At 43.9% G+C, this 13,832-nt stretch overlaps 1 protein-coding gene across 1 annotated transcript in view; it reads right to left on the bottom strand.

Moving 5' to 3' along the window:
* Positions 1–13,832, bottom strand: part of LOC144823825 (uromodulin-like) — a 114,528-nt gene that overhangs the window by 24,169 nt on the left and 76,527 nt on the right. The window contains exon 10 of the mRNA XM_078682686.1: positions 12,839–12,871. Within this exon, the coding sequence (XP_078538812.1) occupies positions 12,839–12,871 (33 nt within the window). The remainder of the gene's footprint in view (positions 1–12,838; positions 12,872–13,832) is intronic.

The raw sequence follows: 13,832 nt of genomic DNA, 5'->3' as shown, positions 1-13,832 counted from the left end.
ATCCACAGACCCCTCCTTTCGTTCTATTTGCACTGGGGAAGGGACAGTCCTCTGGGCTGCGGGAGGCACAGCCCCCTAATTCAATACAACAAAAGCCATGCAGAGATGGTGGGCCCAAGGCTGCAATGAGGTACCCCCGGCCTCCACACATTATGTCCAATTAAAGACCCAGGGAGGTGGCTGCCCCTAGAACTGCATGGGGGTTCATACACCCCCCAGCATTCTTTCAAGTAAAGCACTGGGGAGGTGGCAGGGTCCAAGAAGGCCCATGCATTTATACAATTATAAGCCCCAGGGAGGTGCTGGTCCCTGGGGCATTAATAAGCCCCAGGAGGGGGGGGCCCGTATGGCCTCCCGTCCTTTATTTGCATAATGTCCCCCCGTACCTGGCCACCCAAGGGCCCATAATGAATGAAGCGTGGGAGCCCGTGCTTCACTTAAAAAAATAATTTTGTCCGAATCCACGGATCCTGCTTAAACTGTTTTTAAAAAATGCTTATTTTGGTCCTGCGGGGTCCCTGTTGGACCCACCCAAGAGGCCTAGGGCTCCCTTTTTAAAAACATTTTTTGGTGGTAGTCGGCATCCCAAGATGGCTGCCAACACTTTCTGGTTGAAGTGTTGGCAGTCAATCAAATTTCAGTAGTATTTTGGTCTCCCAGATATCTATATTATTTAATCAATAATATCTCTGAAACTACTGAATGGATTTCCACCAAATTACAAAAGGCTCACTTTCTAGGTCAAAATCTAGCTTTCTGCCAACTTTGGTGTAATTACGTTTGGCGGTTTGGGCTGTAGTCATGTTCAAAAAGTGGAAAATCCCCATAGACATAACACGGGGATAACGAGTTGTGTCCCCGCCCTTTTTCTCAGTCCCCACTTCATGGATCACCCCAAAACCTTCAACACAACAGCTGAACCAAAAAGAGGAAGCTTTTTGAATATTTCGTGAACATTCATCGTGATGCCAAATTTATTGGCAGAACAAAAAAAAACACTTTTCTCATGGAAACTTTGCTCCTAACTATAACTACCTACTGGCTACCACCGGTAGGTAGAAATAAATAAATAAGTAAGTAAATATATATATATATATATATATATATATATATATATATATATATATATATATATATATATATATATATATATATATATATATATATATATATATATATATATATATATATATATATTTAATTTTTTTCAAGTGCATTTAAAAAATGTGGGTAAGGATCTCACTCTGGTGGCAGGAGATTTAAACTCTACCTTTGAACCAATGGTTGCTACCCCCCTTGATCTAACCTGTGAGCTGGACAACCAGTGGAGCATTCCACAGATAGGTTTCCCAAAAGTGAGATGGACACATTCAGCTGGTCAGTTTAAGGCATTAACACTAAGGGGTTTATTAGGATGGCGGGCGGGCTTTGCCCGCCTGCCACCCTTTCGGTAATGTGGACCGCCCCCCTACAGGGTGGGGGTCTCAATTTTGGCATTAGGATGCGCCCGCCACACAGGCGGGCGCATCCTGTATATTTACCATTGCGGCGGGCGGAGCTGAAATCTCCGCCCACCTCAATGGTAAAAATGCACGTTGTGCATTTCAAGGCACAACATGACAGGCACCGCGCGGTGCCTGCCATGTTGCACATTGAAATGCGGGAGGGTACCATAGGTACCCCCCATTTGCACCCCCAAGCCCCGGACTCCCATGGGGCCCGCAAGGGGCCCCCGCAGGGAGTCTCCGCATGCCTTTCCGTGGCTGCAATGGAGCATTTGTAAATGCCCATAGTAATATGGCGGGCGGTGTCTAACAGACACCGCCACCATGTCACTCATTTCCCACCCCGGCCGCAAGGCGACCGGGGCGGAAAACAGGCGGGCGGTGTTTGACACCGCCGCGGTCCCCCCGCCATCCAAATATGGCGGGGGGAATTGGGCAGTGGATGTCGGGCGGATTTCCTCCGCCAGGCTGGCGGTGGCCACCGCCAGCCTGGTGGAGGAAATCCGCCCGACATCGTAATGGGCCCCTAAATTTTGATCTTAGAGCCACAAACTTTAGATGTCACTCCAATTGACAGAGCACATCTATATTCAATAAGCCAGGCCACTTTAGCTGAATAGACTATTTTTGGCTAATGTTAAGCTTTAGACTGCTAACTTGGACTCTGAAGTGATAGACCGAGCAAACAGTGCCCGTAATGACCTTAGCATTACAATATGTGTCAAATCAGCTCCAGCTTACATAGGTAAGGGAAATAGAGCAATAGGAGAACGCTCGCTCACTAATAACTTCAAATCTATCAGAGGGACTGTATCTTTAGATATTGTAAAGGGAAGTGTTATTGTAGACTATGAGCACTTGTCTAAACTTCCCCTTGAGTCTAGAAATGAGGAGCTGGCATGTAGTCATGATAATCTATTTAACAAGATCAGGGAAGTGTTTGGTAAAGATAGAAGGAAAGAGCCCGATGCTTGTTATAATGGTGATTGTAGAGTGGCCAAAGGTGAGCTCCTTGTGGCTATTAAATGCAGATCACAAATACAGGTAGTTAAATCTAGGGCTCACTATCCGAAAGTGCTTACAAATGCAAAGAGGTAGTGGGAGAGCTAATTATGGATGAATCTACATAAAGCATTGTTTAACAAGAATACCAAGGCATTTTGTAGCTCAGTTGCTGTGACCACAAAAGTTCATCAGCCAACGCTGGACTTCTGTATTCATCCTAACGAGTGGGTAGTGCATTTTAGCCAGCTTTATTCTAATAACTGTAGGGCTGCGAAGGTAAACGGTGCACCCTCAGTAGTGTGTAGTCAGTAGTTATCATTAAAAGAAACAATAGAGGCAATCAACTCCTGTATCCCAGGCCGTGCCACAGGCAGTGATAGAATGCTAAATGATCTGTTTATAGAAAATCCAGAAATCTGTGGGCCATTTATAAACCAGCTTTCTAACAGTATTTTAGCTGGTATGAACATTCCCCATTCTTGGAAGCTAGCTGAAAATATATTAAAGAAGGGTGATTGGCAATACCAGCCAATTATAGGCCTATCAGCCTGATTGATTCTTACCACAAACATTTTGTAAGCAAATGTTTGAACATCTCCAAGATTGGATATGTGAAGAAAGTGTCTTATCGGACTGAGGAGAAAATGTCCTTGAAACATCACATCTTGAAATGGTCCCTCCAGCAGAAGAAAAACTACAGGGGCATTAATGACGAACACAGGGCTTCACAAACTAGGTCGATAGCAGCATTGCTCCAAATCTACGGTCAGAAAGTGGTAAGCTCTGCTCTTTACGGAGCTGAACTGTGGGGGTTTGATAACCTTGAGGGTCTTTTCTGCACTGAAAATAAATTCAGGAGGTCCCTTTGCACCCTCCCGCAGAGTACTCCACTGCTCCCTCTAAGGCACGACATGGGTAGATCCACAATAGTGGACAAAGCCAGATTATGCCCCATTCTTTTTTGGTTTTGTCTGAAAAAGACACCTGAGCTTATCCACTAGGTGGCTGCCCTTGAAGAAGTTTGTAGCTTAGACCGTTCGAAAAAAAGTGGGTGGTTTAATAACTTGCAAAAATCCCTCTCTGCAATCGGTTTGGGGAATCTGTGGGCTGAGTCTGATATTAGTGTGCTAGGTAGTAGGGACTCCATCAAGACCTGTTATTGGAATTGGGTAGACCAGAGAAATGTATCGCTAGCAGGTGGACGCCTTACAACAGAATAGTGTTTAACTGCAAGCTATTTAGTATGTATGAGCAGTATATGGAGGTAATCACCATCCCAAATGATAGAAAGCTATACATACAGTTTAGATTTGTTATTCTCCCACTGAATTCATTTACAGCTGACTGGCAGCGGGGATCTGACGACGCACTACGCTGCTGTCCCCTCTGCTCAGGGCTCATGAGACGTTTAGCCACGTTTTCTTTGCATGCCCACTGTATAAATTCCCGAGGCTCAAGTGGTTAGACCCCGTCTGTAGGCTGATGGATACCCGATGTCATCAAGAGGCGCTGCGTATACTAAAAACAGACTCTAGACCACTATTAGTTTGTGCAGTGGCCACATTTCTTGGAAAAATGTGGCTTATAAGAAGACTTAGACTATAGAATGCCTAAGCTATTTACTGTAGCGCTCTAACTTTACCCGGCCCTTTTAGTTTGCAGATATAGTTTGAGCATGTTACACCATTAGCCCTAGTATCTGTAGTTTTGTCATCATGACTGTGGTCTCGGAAGTAAATGTTCACAAATTGTACTTCGGGCTTGAGGTGCTATGGAAACGAAGCAGACTTTTCTACTATCTATATATGCCTTATATATGTTATGTTATTATTTGATAAAGCGCAAACAGCTGCCCCAGCAAAGAGGCATCCCGGCACTAAGAACCACGGAGACTCAACGGAGAACAGAAGGAAAACAGCTGGGCGGCCTAAGGGGAAGGGAATAGGTAAGTTTTAGCAGCTTTACGAAAGGCAGACAGATTTTCCAATGAGCGGATGTTAACTGGTATGGTGTTCCAAAGTTTGGCTCCCAGCACCCTGAACGAACGTCCACCAGTGCGGGCTAGCTTTGTACGGGGGACCATTAGCAGATGTTGGCCTAGAGAGCGCAAGTTGCGCTGTGGCACATAGGGTGTAAGGAGTGGCCGGAGAAGTTCTGGGCGCCCAGTTTTAAGGATTTTAAAGATCATGGTGAGAGCTTTAAACTGGATTCGGGATTCGATGGGTAGCCAGTGCAGCTTTTGAATAGTGGCTTTGGCTGAACATCTGCGGGGAAGACCGACCAAGGTTCTTGCCGCGGTGTTCTGCACGCGTTGCAGTCGCGCTATCTCCGCTTTGTTGGCGCCCAGGAGTAAGACATTGGCGTAGTCCAGGCGGGAGAGAATTGTGGCTTGGACAATCATTTGGCGGACCTTGGGGTCGAATAAGCCAAGTATAGGTTTGAGGCTCCTTAACAGGCCCACACAGGTGGCCGCTACCTTTTTTGTGTGGGTCTGGAAGTTTAGTGAGGAGTTCATCCAGACGCCTAGGTTTTTGACCAAGGATTTGGGGGGTGGAATGGTGCCCAGCAACGAAGGCCACCAGTGCTGGTTCCAGTGGCTAGTGTTCTTTCCGAGGAGCAGCACCTCCGTCTTGCCTGCATTAAGCTGCAGGCAGTTGTCCGTCATCCACTGGGCCACCGCAGCCAGACCATCTCTGAACCTTGTGGCAGAAGTAGAGGGACCTTCGGTGAGAGAGATGGCCAGCTGCGTGTCATCGGCGTATGACACCAGCGTGAGGTCCCATTCTCTACCTACTGCAGCAAGTGGTTGCACATATAGGTTGAAAAGGGATGGGCTGAGTGCAGAGCCGTGAGGGACTCCCTGTCCGATCGAATGGGACTGGGAGAGGAATGGAGGAGCTGAAACCCGGAAAGTTCTGTCTTTCAGGAAGGAGCGGAACCATTCCAAGGCAAGACCTGAAATTCCCGCAGTGGCCAGACGATTTAACAGAATGTTATGAGATACCGTGTCAAAGGCAGCGCTGAGGTCCAATAGGATCAGCGCAGCACTTTGACCGGCATCAAGTATCGTCCGGAGATGTTCCGACGTGGCTAGGAGGGCAGACTCAGTGCTGTGGCCCGGCCTAAACCCGTTTTGGGATGGATCTAAGATGTTATTTTGATCCATGTGTTTAGACAAGATGTTGTTTACATGGGCCTCTGCGAGTTTGGACAGCCATGGGAGCAATGAGATGGGTCTAAAATTCTCCGGTTTGGAGGGATCAAGGGTCGGTTTTTTAATAATGGGAGAGACCCAGGCTTGCTTCCAAGCAGTCGGGACACTAGCCGAGGAGAAGGAAAGATTCAATATGAATGCCAGGGAAGGTAGAAAAAAGTCTAGGGATTCGATGAAGTGGGCCGGTCTCATTGGGTCTGCTGGGTAACCAGATTTGACCTTCCTACATAGTTTAGTGAGATCCTCATGAGAGATTTCAGGGATCTGCATCATCGTGGTGCCAATACTGATGGGAATAGGGGGGCTGGGTGCTGTATCAGAGTGCTGTGGAAAGGTTTTATAGATTTTTTGCACTTTTTCAGTGAAGAATGTGGCCAGGTCCTCACATTGTGATACTGGAGGGAGGAGATCTGCTACTCTGCAGTTCTTCTACGAGTTTGAAAACAACTTTGGCGGGGTTGGGGCTAGAATTAATTTCTTCAGCATAGAAGGCGGCGCGTGTGGAGCAAATAGCTTTGTGGTAGAGCTTTTGTTTGGACAGATAGAAAGATTTGTCTCTGTCATTGTACTCTCGCCTCCAGGCTCTCTCAGCTTTCTTACATTCCTTCCGCATGGATTTCAGAGTGTTGTTGTACCATGGGTTGGAGGGGGAACTGCGTCCCTTAGTCCATTTGAGAGGGATGAGAACATCAAGTCCCTGAGTGATCCAGTCATGGAAGGCAGCATATGTGGTATTGATGTTCATATGTGCCTCTTGATGGAATTGCCCTAAAGTGGAGTGCAGGTCACTGGTTGAGAGTTTATGCCATGATCTTTTTAGGCGGCGGGTAGGTTCAGCCCTGTTGAACATTTCCGTAGTCAATATAGTAAATTTGATTAGGTAATGGTCTGTCCATCCCATGGGTTTGGGTGTCTCTGTTATAGTCTCTGGGATGTTAGTGAAGACGGGGTCTAGTACATGTCCAACGGCGTGGGTAGCGTCCTGGATCAGAGGGTGGAGTTGTAGGGCTGACAAATCGGCCAGAAGATTTTTAATGATGGAGTCTTGATTCCGGTCGAAATGGAGATTATGGTCTCCTAATATGGTGAAGTTTGCCGAGTCCACCACAAGGGAGTTCGCTATTTCAAGGAGAGCTTCAATGAATGTAGACATAGGTCCGGGGGGTCGATAAATGTAAAGGCCAGATAGGGAGAAATGGGGGCCCGTAGTGATCTTAAAGCGAGCACTTTCACAGCTCGAGATATTTTCTTTAGTAAAGGAGCAGAGAAATTGCTTTTTGTAGATGACAGCAATGCCGCCACCTCTGGTGTCTCTATTTATTGATTTCATTAGGTAGCTCTCTGGTAGCGTGAGGTTAGATACACTAGTTATATCATTATGAAGCCAGGTTTCGCAGATAAAGAGAATGTCAGGGTTCTCTTCGAGTAGGAGGGTATGAACCTCTATGTGGTGCTTGAAGAGAGACCTAACATTTAGTTGTAAGATGGTGAGAGGGGTTTGTTTATGCGCAACTGAGAGGCGCCTAGGTAAAGAGGGGCTGGGTGTGGAAAAGTGACATGACTTACATTGAAGGCATGTTTGTCCAAGATGTCCCGATATCCTCTCACAGCTCTTTCCAGGGTTCAGGGCGACAAGGAGTTCTCTGTCATAGTGGTAGACTTCCCGTGTAGCTAGACCAGGGGGACAGGCGAGAGGCGATGTCTTGGCGATGATGGGCGTAGACGGGCTTGCCTTAGGCACGGCTTCAGCGCGCAAACGACGCGTCTGCTGCGCGTACGGTGGATGCACATGTTATCAAGGGGGTGAAAAGGGCGGGGGCGTGGCCTCAAAGTGGGCTGGCCTCGCGGCTCGCCGGCAATGGCGCCAAGAATTGTTTTAGTGCTCGTATCCGTAGCATCGCTGGATCCGCTGTGCGGTGAGCTGAGGATCAGGCAACAGAGTCCTGAGGTGCCAGGAAAGTGAAGTACGTGATTAAAATACAGCAGATTTTAGTGACACAAAAGTTCTAAAAACAACACGTCTCGCTCCCGGCTTCCGCTTCAGGAGAGTACGTGGATCTGGGCTGAACGCTCGTAGTCAGCGTTTTTATACAGATGGGCGGGGGGCGTGGCCTCAAAGTGGGCGTGGCCCCGCGGCTCGCCGGCAATGGCGCCAAGAATTGTTTTAGTGCTCGTATCCGTAGCAGTGCTGGATCCGCTGTGCGGTGAGCTGAGGATCAGGCAGTAGAGTCCTGAGGTGCCAGGAAAGTGAAGTACGTGATTAAAATACAGCAGATTTTAGTGACACAAAAGTTTTAAAAACAACACGTCTCGCTCCGGGCTTCCGCCTCAGGAGAGTACGTGGATCTGGGCTGAACGCTCGTAGTCAGCGTTTTTATACAGATACGTGGATCTGCGCATTTGTTTCCCCTTTATTAGGGTAAAATACTTTAAGCTGCATTTGTTCTAGCTAAATAACAAGGATGTACAGTGGTATTCCTGTATTATAAGCACTAGCACTTTTCTTCTCCATCTTCCACTCTGATGTTTTATGTCTGAGTACACTGTTTGGAGCTCATCTTTGAGCTTAACTTTATCAATTTGAAGCTTCCTTTTATTATGATGTTTATAAGCTTAGTCGACTCAACTAAAGGAGCTACTCAGATGATCCAAGGAAACTGCGCCTATTAGACATTAGCTGCATGTTTTAATAATTGTTTATTGCTAATTTATGTTTTTTATCGACAAGTTCCAATTTCTCTTTTCTTTTTTTAAATTTACAATGTTCTATTAATTTTCAACCTTCTTATGAAGATGTATTTATTGTCAGCTAATGTTATATACTGTAACATCAGTAATCATTGTAAGTGTTGGTGAATTTACTATTCTGTACCCATTATACTTTGATGGTCAAATCGACCAAATAAAGTTTCTTGACTGACTGGCTGAGTGTCTTATCAGACTGGCAGGCAGGATTTAGATCCAATGTGGGTACTGTAGATCAGATCTTTCGGTTTGTTTGTACTTATGGTAAAGAAGTGATCATCGACAAGGGTAAACTATATGTTACCTTTGTCGATCTTTAATCTTACTTTGACATGGTCCCAAGAGACAAGTTATGTGGAGTAATCGAGGAAATGGGTGTTCCTGCTCCTCTCCTGAACATTGTGGTGAGGTTACATGCAGACACTAAAGCTCAAGTGACATGGGGAGGATGGGGCACCCATTCACATAGACCGAGGGATAAGACAGGGGTGCATTTTGGCACCAACGCTGTTTACTTGAGTAAGGATGGGTGCAATGTACCCAAAATAGCAGGGCGGAGGGCTCCTACTCTCCTCTTTTCAGATGATACTCTGCTGTTCTCAAAGTCGCCTCAGGGGCTCCAGCAGTTGTAGATTGATTTTCGGTTGTTCTGTCTTGAGCAGTGTTTGAAGCTTAATAAATCCAAGACCAAATGTATGATTTTTTTCCTCACAGACGATGATTCACTGCAAGAGATGGGTGCTTGTTGGTGGCACCCCTCTAGAAGCAGTGGCTGGGTTTCACTATTTAGGTATACAATTTACAAGAAACTTATGCTGGTCCCTACACACGAAAAGGGCACAGCTGTCCTTGGTGCAAGCATAACAAAAATACATAGAAAAACTATCTGGAAGAATGGCTCCTGCACTAGAGATCTACATTGTTAAGGCTCTAGGGGCAGTCTTATATGGCGTGGAGCAATTGGACTGCACAAAAAACAATAGATTGTCAGTAGTGAAAGATACATTTCTTAGATTTCTACTAAATCCCCCAATAAGTACCCCACTGACCCCCCTTATTTAGATTTGGCACAGAAAAAAATCATTTATAAGACTGAGTACAGACTTCTAATGTTTTGGCATCGATATTGGTCTACAACAGCCCTAGAATCTTACAGGGTGGGCCTTTGTGATCCTATGGCTCTGAAATGTCTAAGGAAGATCTTATGGCTCTGCACTGTAAAGGCTCTTCTCCAGCAGTTAAGCCTTGATACATATTGGGACTCTCCAGAGACCAGGGGTCCAATCCAAAAGTCTAGTATTAAAGCTGTTTATTGGGGAAGTGGACAATATTCAGAACTGTAAGGGCTCATTGTCAGCTACTTTTATTGATAATATATCGGCTCCATTGTATGAGAATACCATTGATACAATTTCCTCTCCACTGGCATTTTTAGAAGGAAGTGGAACAAAGAAATGGGAATGGGTGATGAGTGTTGTACTTGCTGTCAAGAAGGGCCTGAGTCACTCAAGCATGTTGTGTTCTTTTGTCGCTTTTATAAATAGTCCAGTGTTAAATGGATAGCCCCGCTTTTCAGGAAACTTGGAATTAGGACGCATCAGGAGGCTTTGGGAATACTGCACACAGATTCAAGCCGGATTGTAGTATTCTGCATGGCCCAATGCCTGATGGCAATGTGGATTCGATGCGCGAAATGTACATGATAGTCCTCAAATGCCCCCCTTCTCTGGGTACCTTCTTCCCCTATGCTGCTAGTTCGATGTTTTGATGGTAAAAAATGTCTTAGTTTTTATAGAAGATTGTTATCTTTTATTTGCTGCTATTTTGAAAGTGTTTTAAAGAATATTCTCATGGTTTTATAAAGTTACATTTGTCTCATATGCTGCTCTTGAAATGGGCTAACAAATGAGCATTTAAAGTTCCTTCTGTTTTATGTATCTAGTTTTATCTGTTTAAAGAGTTTATGTTGGACTATTTAATGATTGTATGTGTTGTGTTCCGTGTAGTACTATTCTGATATAAAGTGATCGAAATAAAGTCTTTCTGAAGTGAACTATAGATAGATAGATAGATAGATAGATAGATAGATAGATAGATAGATAGATAGATAGATAGATAGATAGACAGATAGACAGATAGACAGATCAATAGATAGATAGATAGATAGATAGATAGATAGATAGATAGATAGATAGATAGATAGATAGATAGATAGATAGATAGATAGATAGATAGATAGATAGATAGATAGATAGATAGATAGATAGATAGATAGAAAAGGTACAAATTACTTACCTTTCGATATTGTGTGCACAGTAGTTGATGCCACAGAGATCTATATCCCTGTAGTCCAGATGCACACCCAATAATTCACAGCGAGTTTGGATTAAGTACAGAATGGGGAATTTAAGGATGTAGCTCGAAATGATACATTTAGGTATCCATAATTCAAAGAGGACTGGGATGAACTTCAAACACGATTATCTGGGGATCCAAAGTATATTACTAAGGGCACGATTTATATAACAGTGGGCTGCTTGCCCTTCTGCAATGAGGATGCAGTAAGTTACACTCTCCCCATGACTAACAGACTTCCCGCCAAATTAATAAATGACTGCCAAGCAGGTGGTCATATACAAAAAGCGTTGGCAGAAACCGCCGTCATGTCAATGCATTTTACTCCTTGCTAAAGAGCTGCGTAGGCAGGATGGAGCCCTGTTGCAAACAGAATTATTTTCCTTATTTTCAGTCATAAAATCCCAAAACAGGGTTTTCCTTCAAAAAAGAAAAAGATATAATGCTCCCTAACCATGAGAGTTTTCTCCCATGGCGGGGAGAGCATTATAACCTTTTTACTGTTCCTTACTGCCGGGTTTTACCTGGTGGCAACGAACAGCAGAAATTACCCCATGCCCCCACATCTAAGTTGGGCGGGTGAACATGTATCCATTTCTCCTAGGGTGTAAGGGCTGTCGGAGAAGTTTGTCCACGGCAGAATCGTTTGCACTGTTGCAAATTTGAAGGTATCCCCTCATTTAAATCAGGCAGCCGGACCTTCATATTGACACAATGTATACTCCATAGCCGTTGCAGCGGGTATTCATACTGCTAATATATCAATCAGGCCCTAAATTAAATTAACATGTGCTCCATAAGTCAAAGGGAATTGGGACGAGCAACAGTATGGGATGTTCATGCAGGGGATCCAATGCAAAACACTAAATATATGGGATGAAATGCTCCCTTTTGTACATTACAAGGATACAGCAGGACACCATAGAGTGTAATGAGCATATAAAGGAATGGTGTTGCATGCTGAATTTCATTATACCATTGTTATCCTCAGAAGTGACTTGCAATACTATTGTAACTTACAGTAGAGTGTATGTTTCTCCATAAAATATATGGTCACACTATCACCTATCCGACAAACTGCATAAATCCTTGGTGTCTTTTTCATTCATATGAATGAGATAGAATGGTTGCAAATCTAAATAAAAATGGAATCTGTGTTGAAAATGTAAATGCACAAAAAGACACTCAATAATGTGTTGCGAAAATATATTAGAACAAGTTTGAAGTTTAGAAACATGATAGTGATTTTTTCTTTTCTGTGCTGCTCTGTAACTTATTTATATCACTATGTTTATATCAGTTGTCCACTGTTCATTTAAAAAAAAAAATAGAAGAACAAAAAAACAGTTGTCATTTTCATTGTTTATACTGCTTTGTAACCTGTCTTTCACCTTCACCACTAGCTCTGGCAGGAAGCCCTATATCATCACAGCCCACCGATATTAACGTATTACAGTTGAATCACTACCTCATTTCCTTATTACAGGTGACTGGACGAATCAGAACTAGACCGTAACAAGAAAACTAAAGACTGTCTTTTATTCAGGGATCGTAGCTTCCCATGTATTATACATTGATATACTCCATATTTAGGAGGGTATTAAGAACAGGCAGGGAATGTGTGGCTCAGAGGGTTCCACTATAACTCATCTATGGCATATGGTCTTGGCTCCATAGTAGAATGGGATTTAGAAGAAACGCAGAATGGGATGTGCAAGCGGTCCATTGTAAAATCTAGAAGGGAGCTTCTAGCTGAAGAGTAGAAAGCCACTGTGAAACCCACAGAAAGTCACTTTGAAAATACATCTCCACTTTTATGACTTCACAAGCTGCGGTCGAGTGCAGACTTTCTTAAAAAAACAGGAGGTCTTGGCAGCCCTGGGTCTAAGAATACTCAGTAACTCCAAGCCAAGCCTACTGGTGAAGAAAAAGGGATAAAGGACTGCTCCCACCCCTAACCAGCCAAGAGAAACGTTGCCCATTTTAAATGACAATAACAAAATGTGTATATTACCTGTTTGTGAAGCGAAATTGAGTTCAGGTATTTCTGTAAAAGAGAAAGTGAGACATGCATGATTAAGGTTTGCTGGGCTTTCCTTAACTTGGCACAATACATGAGACAAATAGAGTGCTTAATTTGAGCGGGTGATTTCGGATATTGGGCACTGCACTTAATTGTCAGCACCGGCTCTAATGACAGTAGACTACATGATGGTGCTGTCTGTCTAATTTTGAGATGAGCACAACAACAGTGTTTAATATGTCAATATACATTCAAAAATAAAAATATCGTGTGCTCATGCTATTCCTATATTTTTGGGAGACCTCAAATGGTCTGAATTGTCACACTAGTATGAGCGGATGGTTAGTAGTTGTGTTGGTACTATCATTGGCAGTGATGGCAGGGGCACTGGGTGGTGCAGGCTGCAGTGGCCTCTAAGAAAGTTCCTGACACGTACTGTTTTTACGATTTCAACACTGAACAAACATCCAAAAAATGTCAAGGTTTCACATCACTTCTTCATCCCTTTCCATTCTTCTCTATTTCAGTCCTGGTTTCTATTTTCTGCTCTTGTTACAAGAATAGTAATTTTATGTTTTGTTATGGTTTTGTAGAATGTGAACATAGCCAAAGCGGCAACATACAGACCTGTCCAAGTACGTACAGATTCTATAGTATATATAAATATAGTGGCTAGAGAATATCCTCAATGAGTTACATGCTTTCAAAACATGAGCTACAGTTACAGATGTCTCACACTCAGACAGAGGAAAGAAAAGGCTTGAGTTGGTGTGTCTAAGCAGCGTTTGGAAATGTAGGCATGTGTTAAGGATAGAGCTCAAGACTCATGCGGGGGGGATAGCAAGACTACTAGACCTACGGTTGTAGATATTTGTCTTTGCATATTGTTGCCTCATCTCTGATTGTTTTGTTTGGTCCCATTGGCTCTATTGAAGCACTGGATTGTATAATGAATCGGGACAGGACCAACTTCATGGCAAGTGAT

The sequence above is a fragment of the Lissotriton helveticus genome, chromosome 3_1 (assembly GCF_964261635.1).
Source record: "Lissotriton helveticus chromosome 3_1, aLisHel1.1, whole genome shotgun sequence".
Classification (NCBI taxonomy): domain Eukaryota; kingdom Metazoa; phylum Chordata; class Amphibia; order Caudata; family Salamandridae; genus Lissotriton; species Lissotriton helveticus.
Note: the sequence above shows the minus strand (reverse complement) of the source record. Positions and strands in the feature narration are given on the sequence as shown.